At 45.1% G+C, this 17310-nt stretch overlaps 1 protein-coding gene across 2 annotated transcripts in view; it reads left to right on the top strand.

Moving 5' to 3' along the window:
- Positions 1-373: 373 nt before the first annotated feature.
- Positions 374-17310, top strand: part of ZNF475 (zinc finger protein 475) — a 48116-nt gene continuing 31179 nt past the window's right edge. For both annotated transcript variants that reach the window (XM_006167479.3, XM_006167480.2), the window contains exon 1: positions 374-475. In XM_006167479.3, coding sequence (XP_006167541.2) covers positions 443-475 — 33 coding nt within the window. In that variant the 5' untranslated portion in view covers positions 374-442. The remainder of the gene's footprint in view (positions 476-17310) is intronic.

Raw genomic sequence — 17310 nt, 5'->3', positions numbered from 1 at the left:
TAATACCAGGCAAACTTTCCAGACTATCGGATTAAAAAGAAAGGTAGAAAGAGAGGAAAAACACAAGATCATTTTAAGAGCATTCTTAGTCTTTTATCTCTTCATACCTTCTGTTAAAGTCATTTCCTGAAATCAAAACTAAGGCTTCTAGAGCCACTTGCCTCTGTGATCTCGAAACAAAAGAATGCCTTGTAACTTTCGGGAGGTAGCAGTGAAAACACGCAGGAGGACCCTACTCGGGGCTGTTGGCCTTTTAACTATCTTCGGTGGCCCCAGATGACCTGCTCCTCAGCTGTGCTGATGTCACGAAGGCAGCCTCGACCTCACAAACTGCCCCTTGATGATGCTAGCAGCCGGCCCACCCTGTCCAACTCCTGGGCCTCCCCTCCCCTTTCCTTCGTGCCAGCCATGCCAGCGTATCAGGGCAGCATTCCCGGGTGCCATGGCTCTCAGGGGGACGAAGCACGACATTAAGGTAATGGGACCAGGTCTCTTCTACACGGCTGATCCTATAAGCCAGACCCAAAGGACCTGGGTTCCTGTGGCATGTGTGGACTGTGGGGCTATTGACCGTCGGGAGGAGCTACGGACGTTAGAGAATGGCATCGTCGGTGAGATTGGTGTATAGCCTCCTAAGGTGGAAATGTGAGGGATAAGGGTCACCTGGAGTTAATGATGGTGTAACATAATTATTTAAAAATAAATCCACCTCAGTTGATACTTACACATCACATATAGGTGAGTAGAAAGACCACAGTAGATACTGCTGCTGCTTCTCAGAGCCCAAAGCCCAGAGTAAAACTAAATGGTCTTGGGATGAGTGGAGCAAAAATAAATGGTCTTGAGGCCAGCAGGTGACATGGTGGTTAGGGTGCTGGACTCCCACATATGGCTGATTGCAGTTTGAGTCCCAGACCTGCTGACTTGCTTTCTCACTTTTTCTCTCTCTCATGAGCACACATGATTAAAACTATAATAATGATAATAATAAAAATAATAATAAAAACTTAAATGAATGATTCTTTAAAATAAACAAATGGGCTCCCATATGTGGCTTTCTGCTTCTCTACAAAGACAAATACTGATTATAATGGTGAGAGGAGAGGATCTCATATTAAAACACAAATATTAAAATTCAAATATCTTTAGGCCCAAAATGAACACAAACTACAACACAGACATACTCTCAAATGTTTATCTAGCTTAAATGACCTCGTATGTCTTCAGTATCCGGCTTCTGCCCAGCGCCCCAGCCCCGTCTCCAGCGCCAAGCACACATCCACGCAGTTTCTCAGCGATGGTGGCTTGGTAAATCCTTCCATCATGCCTGAATGGATAGACATGGTTCGTAGGAATCTAAATTCCAAGGTTAACTAATAAGTGTCTCCTCAGATACTTAGAGCCCCACCAAACAGCACGACACACCCTGGCAGGGTCCTTATTGAAGAAGCTGAACAATCTCACGGTTCAGTGGGGGTGCAGGCTCTGCTTGACGAACAGGTGAAGGACTGAGAGTATTTCCCCAGGTCTCCGCCTCTTGCTTATTGTTTGTCTGTGCGTTGGGTCTTCTCCTCATGTGCCTTTTCTCTCTGTAACATTTACCTCTGAGAGGCTGTCTCACATATAAATAAATGTCCTACAAGTTGAAGACAGGCCTACCTAGTAAGTCCAGGAAATCTATCTTTCCAATATTCCTGTTCCAAGCACCTGCTCTGATGCCGTGGTCCTGGCTCTAAACTCCCTGAGTCCCACTTACTTCTTTAAGCGAAGAAGGTGAAGACACAAAGTTACCACCGGCCTTCCCTTAAAGCTTCCAGTTGGAGACAAAGGGAGAGATAAGGCGGGATTGAGGTCCACAACTTGAACAGGAAATAAAAGAAAAAGTTGAAAAATTCTTTCTGGTCCGTTAAAGGGATTGGTTCTCTCTTCTTTGGAAATCTTCCCTTGGCTTCTCCCCTGAGCTGGTTTCCCTTGAGCATGTGAGCTGTGGACGAATCAGGCCCTGGGAATGGCCCAGCGGTCAAGTCCAAGTTCAGGCCAGATGGCGTCTGCCTTTCCTTTCGTCTCTCCACTGCGGAAGCTGACTGGGTTGAGTGGCTATCTCAGTCTGTGGCTTTTTCCTGTCATTCCCTCATTGGTCCCTTGCTTCATTTTTCCCTGTCACCTAGAGGTCACCTGACCCTGAGAGCCAGACTTGCTGCCAAACGGATGAGTGTAGGAACCAAACCAAATGACAACACATTCCTCATCCATTTTCTTTAAGCAAAGGCATTTCTGGAGGGAATTTGGCCAGAGAGTCAAACAATACCTTAACCACTTCACCTGCCAACCAGTGTCCTTATAAGGAGTCAGAAAATGATAATACTTAAAATTTTTATTTATTATCACTATTTAATTTATTTTTTTGAAGTTGACCAGAGAGAGACAGAGAGAGAAAAAGAAAGTGAGAAAGCAAGCTGCCAGGTCTGGGATCGAACTATGGCCCACTAGGTGGGAATCCAGCCGCCTCAACCACCACGCTGCTACCTGCTGGCCCCAGAAAATGATCATTTTAACTCAAATGTGAAAAGGAAAACAAACAAACAAACAAACAAACAAACAGAACACCCTATTTCTTTTAGAAACATAGATTCCCATTTGGAATTAATTCTTTGACCTATATTTTCAGCCTTATATCTTATGATAAATAAATAACTAAAACGTCAAGCATATATTCAATATGTTAGTAGTTCTTTTTTAAAAATCTGGTACATGGAGATACTTGAATATTAACAGCACTTACAAATGAATCAGTAAGTCTTTCTTATTGTTAAAAGGGACAAAATAAAACTCCAAATCATAACTAACAGGCTGTCTCACAGATCGCCAATAGAGAGGCTGGGGTGGAAAAGTCCTTTACGTGACATCCAGAGATTTCCAAAAACAATTTAATTTCAAACAACGATCCTTCCAGATGTGACATTTGGGGAGAATTGCTAGAAGAAGCCAGAAGTAAATGTGAAATACCAGTGGTTTCTGACAGTCGCATTCTGCAATTGTCGAGGTTAGGGATTGCACTCTGCAGTCTCGCCTCTGTATTAAAATACTACCTATACTTGTCTGCATGTGTAGCACACGCCCGCAGGAATGGAAACTTAACCGGACACATTTGGCTTCAGACAAGATGGCTGAAATGGTGTTTTAAATGGCTGCAAGCAAAAATCTGACTTTGGGAAATGAGCCTTTGGTGACGTGGCCTCATATTCTGACCTCCTCTTCCTTTTAGCACCTCTGTACCCTCACCAGACTTCTCAACCTCTAATCCATAATATTGCTGGAAGGAGGTTGGGAGAATCTGCTAAACTCCTTCACTGATAAAAATGTCTCTCTAGGACTTTGTATTCTTTTTATAAAAAATATTTATTTATTATTAATTTGCTATAGGGCATGTGTGTTCACTGGAGAGAGACAGAGGGAGAGTGAGAGGGAAAGTGAGAAAGTAAGGTGCCAGGTCTGGGATTCGAACCACAGTCAACCATGTGAGAGTCCAGCACCTTCATCATCATCCTACCTGCTGGCCCCAGGACTTTGCATTCTGATAGTGGATCTGGGGCTAAGGGAATGTTTGAACCAAAGGAATGAACTTTTGAGGTAGTCGAGAGCAGAGCGGTTGTTTTGCTGGTTTCTCTCGTCTCTTGCAATGGCTGCTTCTGTGGACACGTGAGGCCAAGCGAGGTTCTCCACTGAGCCCTGCAGACCATGTCCTCCTCAGGTTCCAGAGAGCAGTTGGAACCACACTGACCTGGATTATTGGTTCTCTCTTCTTTGGAAATCTTCCCTTGGCTTCTCCCCTGAGCTGGTTTCCCTTGAGCATGTGAGCTGTGGACGAATCAGGCCCTGGGAATGGCCCAGCGGTCAAGTCCAAGTTCAGGCCAGATGGCGTCTGCCTTTCCTTTCGTCTCTCCACTGCGGAAGCTGACTGGGTTGAGTGGCTATCTCAGTCTGTGGCTTTTTCCTGTCATTCCCTCATTGGTCCCTTGCTTCATTTTTCCCTGTCACCTAGAGGTCACCTGACCCTGAGAGCCAGACTTGCTGCCAAACGGATGAGTGTAGGAACCAAACCAAATGACAACACATTCCTCATCCATTTTCTTTAAGCAAAGGCATTTCTGGAGGGAATTTGGCCAGAGAGTCAAACAATACCTTAACCACTTCACCTGCCAACCAGTGTCCTTATAAGGAGTCAGAAAATGATAATACTTAAAATTTTTATTTATTATCACTATTTAATTTATTTTTTTGAAGTTGACCAGAGAGAGACAGAGAGAGAAAAAGAAAGTGAGAAAGCAAGCTGCCAGGTCTGGGATCGAACTATGGCCCACTAGGTGGGAATCCAGCCGCCTCAACCACCACGCTGCTACCTGCTGGCCCCAGAAAATGATCATTTTAACTCAAATGTGAAAAGGAAAACAAACAAACAAACAAACAAACAAACAGAACACCCTATTTCTTTTAGAAACATAGATTCCCATTTGGAATTAATTCTTTGACCTATATTTTCAGCCTTATATCTTATGATAAATAAATAACTAAAACGTCAAGCATATATTCAATATGTTAGTAGTTCTTTTTTAAAAATCTGGTACATGGAGATACTTGAATATTAACAGCACTTACAAATGAATCAGTAAGTCTTTCTTATTGTTAAAAGGGACAAAATAAAACTCCAAATCATAACTAACAGGCTGTCTCACAGATCGCCAATAGAGAGGCTGGGGTGGAAAAGTCCTTTACGTGACATCCAGAGATTTCCAAAAACAATTTAATTTCAAACAACGATCCTTCCAGATGTGACATTTGGGGAGAATTGCTAGAAGAAGCCAGAAGTAAATGTGAAATACCAGTGGTTTCTGACAGTCGCATTCTGCAATTGTCGAGGTTAGGGATTGCACTCTGCAGTCTCGCCTCTGTATTAAAATACTACCTATACTTGTCTGCATGTGTAGCACACGCCCGCAGGAATGGAAACTTAACCGGACACATTTGGCTTCAGACAAGATGGCTGAAATGGTGTTTTAAATGGCTGCAAGCAAAAATCTGACTTTGGGAAATGAGCCTTTGGTGACGTGGCCTCATATTCTGACCTCCTCTTCCTTTTAGCACCTCTGTACCCTCACCAGACTTCTCAACCTCTAATCCATAATATTGCTGGAAGGAGGTTGGGAGAATCTGCTAAACTCCTTCACTGATAAAAATGTCTCTCTAGGACTTTGTATTCTTTTTATAAAAAATATTTATTTATTATTAATTTGCTATAGGGCATGTGTGTTCACTGGAGAGAGACAGAGGGAGAGTGAGAGGGAAAGTGAGAAAGTAAGGTGCCAGGTCTGGGATTCGAACCACAGTCAACCATGTGAGAGTCCAGCACCTTCATCATCATCCTACCTGCTGGCCCCAGGACTTTGCATTCTGATAGTGGATCTGGGGCTAAGGGAATGTTTGAACCAAAGGAATGAACTTTTGAGGTAGTCGAGAGCAGAGCGGTTGTTTTGCTGGTTTCTCTCGTCTCTTGCAATGGCTGCTTCTGTGGACACGTGAGGCCAAGCGAGGTTCTCCACTGAGCCCTGCAGACCATGTCCTCCTCAGGTTCCAGAGAGCAGTTGGAACCACACTGACCTGGATTCAGATCATGGAGACACCACAAAACCACATCACTTTGAGCAAGTTCCTAACTTCCTCATGCTCAGATCCCCCACTGTAAGGAGCTGAAATGATACCTAGGATGGTGTCTGATCAACTGCCACTGGTCAGCTGCTCCTGGGCTCCCTGACGGGGACAGCATGAGAGAAGTCGGGTTGGGTGGCTCACCTACCAGCTATTGTGTGACTCAGAGCTTTGGTTTGTAAAAGGGGTGTATTGTCTTGCCCAGAGGGTTAGTACGAGAAGAAATAAAGCATGTAAAGTGCTTGGTACAGGCCTGTGGCCTAGTCAGCTGGGTAATTATTAACTGCTGTCACACGTCTGCATCACACGTCTTCAGTACTGCTGTGCACGGGTTTATAAGAGCAGTTTTTCTCTTTTTCCCTCACATGTGGGGATGGCAAATGGCTCTCATTCCTCAATTCAGGCCTTCTGCACAGACAGCTCAACTGTTTGGCTAAAGGACAGGGTGAGAGGTGTTGGGTACTGCAACAGCAGCTCAGGCACTCCTGCCTTAGGGGTAGTTTTGTCACACAGGGAGAGACGCTGGCAGATGGAATGACAGCATCCGAGCAGCTGCACAAATTCCCTTGGCTTTGCACGAGCCCTGTTTTTCACGGCCTGGGATCCAGCTGGGAGCAGGGCAAGTTAAAACATGCTGGAAAGTAAATAACATGAGGCTCAGCCACAGCCACTGGGCACACGTGGTCCTGGAACTGGCCCATCCCTTCCTGTCAGAGTGGCCCTTGCCTAGGAGTGGGTTGTCAGGTTCTTGTGGAGTGCTGAGGCATTTGCCATCCTGCATACGTTCGGGGCGAGCAGGAAGTCTCCCGTGTGACAGCCTCTGATGTCCTGCTGTGCTCTTTTTCCTCTAAAACTCTTCTACTACCTAACGAGTGTTGGAGTTTCGTTGGTTGGTTGGTTGGTTGGTTTTTAGAGAGAGATTTTTGCTATATGGTGTGTGTGCTTACCCCCTGGAGGGATGGCCATGCTGCAATCCCTTCTCCTCCATTCTCCTCTCGGGATCTTGGGCACGCACACACACATGCCTGGAATGAGTTTACAGTGACAAGTCTGAGATTTGAACCATGGTTGATGAAGTAGAAGTCTAGCGATGTAACCGTTATGCCATCTGCTGGTCCCCCTAGCAAGTGGTTTTAATTTATAGTCAGAGGTTCTGTCCTCGAAAGCACTGACAGTATGGGAGAGTCCCGCTGAAATGCAAAGATTCTCCAGATAAGTAAAAACTCCTTTTAACCACTGGCGTCGTAAAGCAAATTAAGCTTAGGTTTAGCCTATTTCTCAGAACTGTTATAGGAGGCAGCTCCCTTTCAGTAGGGCGCTAAGCTGGGAGAGGGAGTGGGAAAATGCACTATTCAGCGCTGTAAGCTCAGAGGCTCCAGGCAGAACAGACTGCGTGGAGGACAGTAGGGAGTGGTGGAGTCTGTGGTACCCTGGAGAGCTAGCCCCACCCACAGACACCCCTCTGCAGAGCATTTAAGAACATTGCGCTGGCCAAGTAAAACGTGACATTGGCTGAAACAGCTGTCGCTTGATCTGTTTATGATCTCTGATCCAGAGTATGAGGCTGAAAGGAGGAAGGACTTGGGTCGTCAGCTGTGACAGCTGTGTGCGAGGACCAGGGACGACTGATCACGGTGTAACCACCCTGACTGCCAGCCCCCCTGGCTCACCTACAGCGTCTCCAGAGCAGTGAGGCTGTTCTCATGGGTCAGACACCCGACAGCCGAAGCTGAGTGTTTTGAAAGGCCACAAAAAGTCCAGTCCTAGACAATTTTCATGTCTGAAGAATAGTTTTTAAAACCCATCAGTCTGACTTGGAAAATGCCAGTGGGCAGAGCAATCAAAAGAAAGGTGTCCTTTACTCATTGGTCCCCTCTCACCCTGTCTCCCATTTTTCGACTGACCTCAGGTAGAGTGTTCTGCACAAGCTGAACACAGACCTGTTGAGCTGATATGGCCCAGAGATGGAGCTTAGGGAAAAGTAATAATTATAATAATTCCCAAATAAAGTCACTGGCTGAGAACGGCCGCTCCCAGCGCTCTGGCCAGCCTGGGTTCTGCAGCGCCCGGCACGGGGCCTGTGCTCAGGAGAGACCTGCTCATGCACCAGGCAGATGACCTGCCGAGGAGCAGCCATCTCCTCCAGGAGTTTCCATTGCATGCAGGTCTCACCTGGATCCCTTGCAGCTGTGTCTTCAGCAGATACCTCTCGTTTATTTCTGCTCTCAGTGCAGCCGCAGTATCACTGCTCAGAATCCTATTGTTTCACTGCCTTTTGTGAAATCGAAAAACCCTCTGATGAGGCCCAGATAGTTGGAGACCAGCCACGCTGCTCCGGGTCTAGGCCAGTCAGGAGCCTGGTCGGGATCATCACATCGACTTCTCTCGGGTCACCATTTTTTCATTTGACATGTTAGGGTTTGTACCATTACAGATGAATCATTACAACCATACGGTTAGAAAGTGTTTGAGGGACGCAGAGCCCTTTTCTAATTTGCCTAAAGTCATGGTTCAGGCTAACATGGACTGTGGTCCTTGTGACATACTCTTCACCTCTGGGTTCTCTGAGTTTCTCCGTCCTCTTAGGTTAATGAAGGACATCGAATAGGGAATATGGCAATTTCGATATGGGATATGGATGTTTTGTTATAATGTTATCTTTAAAAAAAAGATTGGACCAGTCAGTGCATGGTGGTTGAAGTGGCTAGATACTGCATGGCTGACTATGTGGTTCGAGTCCTAGACCCAATGACTTGAAAATATGTGCGGATATGCCCAAAATCCCGAGAGAAGAATGGAGAAGAAGGAATTGCGGTGTGACCATCCTCCACGGGAGATATTTTCTTACTTTCTCTCTTTCTCGCTCTCTCTTCTCTCTCCAGTGAGTACAAGTGCCCTACAGCAAATTAGAAAAAAAAAAAAAAAGAAACCACTATACTTTCTGCATTAAAAAAATATCAAGTAATAAATGAAGCATGTTTCTAGAGGGAAAGAACCAGGCATTTCATTTATATATATTTAATAAATATTGAGCAGATGCCTTACATTTGATATGACTGCTTTAGCACAGCTTGTTGAAATGGCCACATCAGGGGACCAGCAGTTAGTGTAATGGCTATGTCGCTGGACTCCCATGTAGTTGACCATGGTTTGCATCCTGGACCCAGTGGCTTAAAACTCATGCCGGGCACGTATGCGCACATGCCCAAGATCCTGAGAGGAGAATGGAGGAGAAGGGATTGTGGCGTGGCCATCCCCCCAGGGGGTGATTTCTCGCTTTCTATCTCTCTGTCTCTCTCTGTCTGTCTGGCGAGCACACATGCCCTATAGCAAAAACCTCTCCAAAACAACAACAACAACAACAAAAGAACACATCAGGTAGCATAGTGGTTAAGGCACTGGACTCCCACATGGCCGACCATGGTTCAAGTCCCAGACCTGACAGCTTGTTTTCTCATCACCTCCCACCCCCTGCTTCCTCTGGTGAGTGCACATGCTCTATAGCAAACTAATAACAAAAAAATAAATTTGAACAAATAATTCTTTTTAAAAATCCCAATAAAACATTTTCAAATTCTCTCTAGGTCTTTTTCTTTCTTCAGCTTTCTTTATGGTCTTGTGTTTTGTTTTAGCTGGAAAACGTCTTGAGAGGTAAATTAAAGGGCTTAGAATCTAGACCATTTCAAAACATTTTCTAAGTCCTGACAGAAGTCAGGAATTAGATTTTTATTTGATTTTGTAATTTCATTTGACAGTGTGCACTGTGGTTTGAACAGAGTAGATTGCATGAGCATGGCAATATAAAAATGCTCCACTTAACTATGCACACCTGAACTTTTTTAAGAGCTATATTTGCCTTAGGGCACGTGCATTCATTAGAGAGACAGAGGGACAGAAAGTGAGAAATCACCACCCCCTCCAGGTAGGATGGCCACACTGCAATCTCTTCTCCTTCATTCTCCCCTCAGGATTTTGGACATGTACACATGAGCTCCTGGTGCAAATTTTAAGCCACTGGTTCTGGGACTTGAGCCCCAGTTGACTACATGGTAGTCCAGTGATGTGACCATTATGCATCTGCTGGTCCTACAGATGAATGTTTTTTTAATCAGCTCAGTTGAGAAATAACTTATAAACAATAAGCTGCATTCATTCAGCATGTGCAGTTCAGTGAGTTCTGACGGTTTTACTCCCCTGGAATGTAACTGCCACAATCGAGACACAGGCTGTCTCACCATCCCCGAAGTTCTTCATACTCCTTTCTCTCATCCTCCACCACCGGAATCCAGGCAATGACAGGTTTTATTTTCGACCCCTGCAGATCTGTTTGAAATCACGCCCCTATGCATTCTTTTCTGTCTGGTGTCTTTCAGCATAATTATTGTAAGTTCATTTAACTGATGCAAGTAACAGTATTTAAAAAAAAACACATTTATTTATATCTATTTTTTAAAGAATTATTTTATTTAACTTTATTTATTTATATGATTATTTTAATTTGATCAGAGAGGGACAGAGTGAGAGAGAGAGAAAGTGAGAAAGCAAGCCTCCAGGTCTGGGACTCGAACCACACTTGGCCATGCGGGAGCGCAGTGCCCCAAACCACTACACCACCTGCCAGCCCCTTATTTACTTATCTATTTATTTGTTGTGATTTTTGGACTTCTGGGTCCAGGACTGGAACTATGATCAGCTATGTGGGAGTCCAGCACCTCAACCACCATGCCACCCACTGGCCCCCTGTAGTTCTTTTCTATCGCCAACTGAATGTCTGTATTACATGTTGTCAAACTACTCATGGATGTTTCTAGTTGCATGGGGGTTTTTATTATGACTTGAGAGTGCTGTCTACTTTAGTGTAGGCAGAAAAAATTTATATTTCTCCAATCACCAAGTTTTTCCTTTTTTTTTTTTAAGGTTTTTACCATAGGGCACATGCACTCGCCAGAGAGAGACAGAGACAGTGAGAGGGAAAGTAAGAAATCAGCCTCCAGGGGGTATGGCCACTATGCAATCCCTTCTCCTCCATTGTCCTCCTAGGATCTTGGGCATGTATGCACATGTGCCTAGAGTGGTTTTCAAGCCACCAGGTTAGGGACGCAAACTGCAGTCTGCCATGTGGGAGTTCAACAATGTAACCACTACACCAACTGCTGGCTCCACACCGAGATGTTTTAGTATATGAAGGGTATACACCCAGGTAGCCATTTCTTAATCTTGGTTCTGTTTCAAAGATAAAAAGTCCTCATCATTGCATTTGGGTCCCAACGAAACCCCAAACAGTTTTCATTGTGTTCTTTTGTTGCCCTCCCTCCAACTGCCATACCAACAGGATGCCTTACCCTGGCCGGTGCAGAGGTCTTGGCATAGAAAGCCCTTCCTTCTGGTATAATCTGTCAGATTTCTATCCCGGTATTTACACCATCCTGCTTCTAATGATGGAGGCTGGCATTCAAGACTGAAGTAGAGATGGGCACAGGGGTCAGTTAGGTGCCAACCTTTAACTACATTCTCAAGGCCTGACCACCCCGTCTCAAGACCAGTCTCCACTTACATATGCCTTCTAACCATTCACTTCAGTATGGGCCTTGAAACGTTTAGGTTAGCATGCCGCAGCACCATTAGACAGTTTTTGAAAAGGGATGCTGCTTAGTGATTTGGCTGAAGGCATTTCCCCTTATCAATACAGTTCCACCCAACTGATGAACACACTTTAGAGGGGAGAGAGGATGGTGGGACAGCAATAAAATGTGATGCTCTGAGCGACAGACACGTGTGAAGGTTACCAGTTCATGCCTGGAGACCTTCCTGAGTATGCTAGGCATGGGTACACCCAGGGTCCAGGGCCTGCTGAGGCTGGGTGTAGACCATGGCAGTAAGACCTGGTTGGGATGCTGTATCTCTGGAATGAAGAACTAGACTTAAAAACTAAATGAACACACTTCAAATATCATCCACGTCAGACACTTTGGGTCAAAACTTCTTTTTCTTCCTACTTCATGCTCCTATGGCATTGTGTCCCCCTCTCACGACACTTACAAATTTTGCCTTATGTATTGGTTAGTAGCGTACATGTTTCGCTCCATAAGGAGAGATGGGGTTTGGAGTGCCCACAACCTCTAGCACAGGGACGTTGCTCTACTCAAACACTCATTGCTAGGAAGAGCAGATAAAGACGTCAAGCAGCAAAGTCGTGAACTGTGACCTCCAGCTCAGGGAATGGTGTTGAGTTTGGTGCAGCTGATGGACCTATTTAATGGGGCTAAGATTGGTCAAGGCTGAGTCAGCATGAAGTGTTTAGACCTTATTCTGTAGCCATGAGAACCACAGAGGTTATGGGGTACTGAGGTTGGGTCAGGTGGGCTAGGTTTGCAGAGTCAGGTGCAGCAGGAAGGAGGTTACTGGGAGGCTGAGAAGTATAGGATGTGTTGTCAGTCCAGCTGGAAGAGGCAGAACAGGACATAAGGATGGCGTGGTCTAGCCATCACCCAAGCACCCTTTTGGCCACCACATTTCAGCATAAGATGGTGAATGTCATTCGGCCCCACTCAGGTATTTGTGAGTTTATTTCTCAGTGAATACATCCAGGCTAGGGAAACAGACTGAACAAAATTTAAATGTCTGAAAAAGGTGTCGTAGGGATTATCTCATGGTAGAGACAGACTCAATGCTAAATGCTGTCTGCAGATTATTTTTCCAGATCTTTGTTGCTGCTTTTTAAAGTAATGGAGCAGAATCCTAGGACTTCAACTAAAAGTTGCATCATATCAGGGACTTTAAAAAGTTAACAGAGGGAATGAAGTTAGTGTAATAGCTATGTCCCTGGATTCCCATGTAGTCGACTATGATTCGAGTCCTGGACCCGGTGGCTTAAACTCACACTGGATGTGTGTGTGCGTGCATGCCCAAGATCCTGAGAGGAGAATGGAGGAGAAGGGACTGTGGTGTAGCCATCCCCCCTGGGGGGTGATTTCTCACTTTCTGTCTCTCTGTCTCTCTCTGTCTTTCTGGCGAGTGAAAAAACCTCTCAAAAAAAAAAAGTTAATGGATAAACAAAATTAAAGTACTAGTTTATTTTGGTACAAAAGTTTGACCCTGGAGTTAGTCAATAGTCTTTTTATTACTTCATTATTCTTTTAAAAAATGATACTAGTTTATTCTAAAAATAAAAAGGCGAGGACTTTTTCTAAAGCTACATGCTTGGATCAAGGGGGGAGGTTGTTTGTTTGTTTTTTGTTTTCCTTTTAAGAGAGAGATTTTTGCTATAGGGTGCACTCACCAGAGACAGAGAGACGAGAGAAAGCGAGAAGCCAGCTTCCAAGGGCAGTGGCCTTGCTGCAATCCCTTTCTCTCTTTCTCCTCTAGCATTTAGGGTACTCATGCACAAGCACCCAGTGTGAGTTTCAAGGTGCCAGGTCTGGGACTTTAATCATGGTTGGCCACGTGGGAATCCTGTGCCTAACCACTATGCCACCTGCTGGCCCCTGGATCAAGTTCTTTTTAAACATCCATACTATAACTTAGTATTTAACTTCTTTATACCTCTCCTTCCCCTGCCAATTTTTATAATTAAAGTATTTCTATCTTCAAGGTGCACTCTTTTAATCTTTAAGAATTATTTAATTTGGGACCAGCAGATGGCATACTATGTCACTGGACTCCCATGTAGTCAAGTCAACTGCAGTCTGAGTCCCAGACTCAGAAGTGGCTTAAAACTCATGCTGGGCGCCTGCACATGCGTGCTCAAAATCCTGAGAGGAGAATGGAGGAGAGCGATTGCGGCTTGGTCAATCCCTTCTGGGGAGTGATTTTTTGCTTTCTGTCTCTCTGGCTTTCTTGTGAGCGCACACACCCTATACCAAAAACCTCTCCAAAAAATAAAAAAAAAGAATAATTATTATTTTTTCATTAAGCCAGAAAGAAAGAGAGTAGGGCAGTGGGGAGTGAGACGGTAAGCTGGCAGGTCTGGGACTCAAACCGCTGTCAGCCATGTAAGAATCCAGCGCCTTCACCACCACACCACCTACTGGCCCCACATCAGCTATATTTTTGAACTGTCATATTATTGTTGTTTCATCCCTGATTGCTTACATTGTACAAACTGACATTTTTCACAGGCGATTAGAGATAGGGTGATTACACAATGTGCTCCTACGCAGGATGACTTTGGAGAGTAAGAGCTGATATGACTCGGCTGAGACCACAGACACGTTAGGGAACTGTTCTGTCCAAGTGATATTAGGGCTACCTTAAAGCAGACATGGCGTATTTTCACACGTTAGGGAACTGTTCTGTCCAAGTGATAATTGGGCTACCTTAAAGCAGACATGGCGGGGTTTTTTTTGTAATTTTTTAGAGAGATTTTTGCTATAGGGCATGTGTGCTTGCTGGAGAGACAGAGAGAGATACACACACAGGGGGTATGGCCATGCCGCAATCCCTTCTCCTCCATTCTTTTCTCAGGATTGTAGGCACGCATGCATGCATGTCCAGCATGTTTAATCCGCTGGGTCTGGAGCTCAAACTGCGGTTGACTATGTGGAAGTCCAGTGACGTAAACATCACACCATCTGCGGGTCCCGGCGTGCTGTATTTTGTATGTTCCTGCATATTTCAACTCCATATTTTTAGAGGCATTTGAATGCTACTTAAACGAAGAATCACCTATTTAGAGAAAACATTTGGCTCTGGCTACAGGCCAGGAGCTCCCTTCATAGGGCTAAGGGATAGGCTTTAGGGAGTCCACCGATCAATCAAAATCACACCCACAATTCTGTATACATTTGCATTTTCCCGGGGAGATGACCATAACATTTATCAGAATTTCAAAGGGGCCTATTGCCCTGTAAATACTACTTACTAATTTCCATTTTACAAGTCTCCTTAAAGCTACATCCTTTGATCGAGTTTTCTTAACACCCCTATAAATAACATCATACAACTGTACTTTCACACTGTAACTGTTACTTAGTATTTATTGTAGGGCTAATATAGGAAATGAACAAATGTGGAATGTTTCTGACCTTTTGTGAAACTGCTAATAATAACTTTTTTTTTTAGTTTTCAATATCTCTTTTATTGAGATTCATGTAGTAATATTAGTGCTAGAATTTTTTTTCTTCTGACCAACCATCATGGTTCCTTCTGCCAGCTGTTTTTTTTAAAAAAATATTTATTTATTGGGAACCAGCAGTTAGCATAATGGCTATGTCGCTGGACTCCCATGTAGTAGACCGCGGTTCACGTCCCAGACCCGGTGGCTTAAAACTCACGCCAGGCGCGTGTGCATGCGTGCCCAAGATCCCGAGAGGAGAATGGAGGAGTAGGGATTGTGGCGTAACCATCCCCCCGGGGGGTGATTTCTCACTTTCTGTCTGTCTCTCTCTGTCTGTCTGGTGAGTGCACGTGTCCTATAGCGAAAACCTCTCCAAAAAAAAATTTATTTAGTTAGTTATTTGTCATAATTTTCAAGCTGCTTGGTCTGGGACTTGAACTGCAATCGACCATGTGGGAATCCAGTGCCTTAACTGGCACTCCACCTGCTGGTCCTGTACTAGCTTTGAGTTGTATACGTCAGTGCAGTCAGCGTGGTTGCTATCAGAGAGCTTAACGGCAGAATGGTGAAGGTATTTGAAATAGGTACCCTAACCTCGGTTCTCTGAGGGCAATGTCCATTCCTCTCTTATTAATAACTCTCTTAAGGCTCCCCCTAACCAGCCCTTTTCCTTGGTCCTTACTCTTCCCTCGGGCTGTGTTACAACTGTTCATTTTAAACCGTAGCACAGAGGGAGTGATGTCAGGCCATGCACAGGAATTAGGAGAGGCGCTGTTAAATGTCCACCTCGCTTTGTGTTACACAGACCTGGCCTGAGACATTGAACACGAGGTAACTCCTGACAGTGAAAAGACATTAGCAGGGAGAAAAAAGATGCCTCGAGGAAAGTAACGCCAGGCGTGGCCAGCACCATGATTGGAACCACGTGAGAAGTTAGTGGACTCGAGTTAGAACCACACACGTCTGAAAGAGTCCTCGCCCTGTCTGGTGCCTCTCTTTACAGCCAGCCTAACTCAGCCTTCCCTGGAAACCCCACGGGCAAAGGCAGCTGCCGAGGAACCCTAACGGGCTTTTGTGTGTAGGGGCATGCTCCTGGCTCCCATAAAACAGGCCGTACCTGGAATCGCACTAACGTGGACTGGATGATGGACTTTCTAAAAGTCTTCTACCCTGATTTTAGAAAAGAATGCCACGCCTCCTCAGTATTATCTGAAATGCTGACAGGAAAAACGTCCATCTACTCCTTTGCCCTGCAGAAACTTCGACTTATCGACTTCCTCTGGGCCTTCCTTTGATTACATTTTCCTGGAGTTGCCAGGCCCTGGCAAGAGCCCACATAGACAGGGCTCGCTGCCCTCACATAACCCGCGAGCCCCTCCCTCTGCCCCTGCCTGCTCTGCTGTGCCAGGTCGCTGAAAGCTCTTGGACCGCACAGCAGCAGGAGGGGGCCTTCTGCCGGCACTGCCAGGGCTCGAGTCTCTTCCTCCTGTTCCTTCTCTCCACCCCTTCTTACCCATTTCCATCTGAAAATGCTGGAGCAAGAGGCCACCTCGCAAAGCCTTGGCAGCTGGGGCAGAGGCGCGAACCACAAGCTGGAGGTGGTTCAGCTTTCCCTGAAAGTTGCAGACAGACACTTGTGAAATTCACGAGGAGTCAGATAGGTTTTCTTATCTCCCATCAGACCTGTGGGGACACGGTTTTCTCTCTGGCTGTGGGTTTTCTCTCTGGCTGTGGTCGGGTGGCTTGCACAGCCCTAGAGCAGGGCTTAGGAGGAAGACATTGAAACCCTAAGGACGTGGAGTGCATTGCAGGTTCAGCTGAAGTTCAAACACAAATATAGAGCATGGGAGAAGCTTTGGGAAATAGAAAACATCTTAGCCTTTCCATGGTATTAATTTTCTCCCACTTCTCCTTAACTTGCTCAGTGTGTGTCCCCTGGCCTGTGCGTCTCCTGTTTTCTTCTAACTTTTCCTTCCAGAAGAAACCTGACAATGGGACGTGATGTCTTCATGTAGGACCAGGCCATTGGTTTTGCTTATATGCTTGGTTAAATACTGGATTTGGCTCATACTTTTCATATGGAATTTTAATAAATTCGTTACTCTCAAAGTAGAAAAGAATAACCTCTTTTTTTTCCCACTGAAAAGCCTGCATTTAATTAACCTTTTAATAAATGAACACGTAAAAAATAGTAAGAAATTTGGATGGCTTGAAAATACTTGCTTATGTGTTATACCTTCTCTTAGGTCTTGAACTCCCCAAATACATATATTTTATATTTGCTAGAGGGCACGTGTTCTCACTGGAGGAGACACACATGCAGAGAGAAAGAGAGAGAGAGAGAGAAATCATCCTTACTGGGGATGGCCACACTGTAAGCCTTTCTCCTGCAGTTCTCCCTCCCCTGCGGATTTTGGGCATGCACGCATATGTATCTGGTGTGTTTCTCAAGCCGTGGAGCCCCGGACTCAAACTGCACAGATCAGCCATATGGGATTCAGCTGCCTTAACCACCGTGCCACCAGCTGGTTCATCCTTAGATTTTTTTTTTT

This window comes from Tupaia chinensis, unplaced genomic scaffold (genome assembly GCF_000334495.1).
Source record: "Tupaia chinensis unplaced genomic scaffold, TupChi_1.0 Scaffold144806_1, whole genome shotgun sequence".
NCBI lineage: Eukaryota > Metazoa > Chordata > Mammalia > Scandentia > Tupaiidae > Tupaia > Tupaia belangeri.
This window is presented reverse-complemented; position numbering and strand designations above follow the sequence as displayed.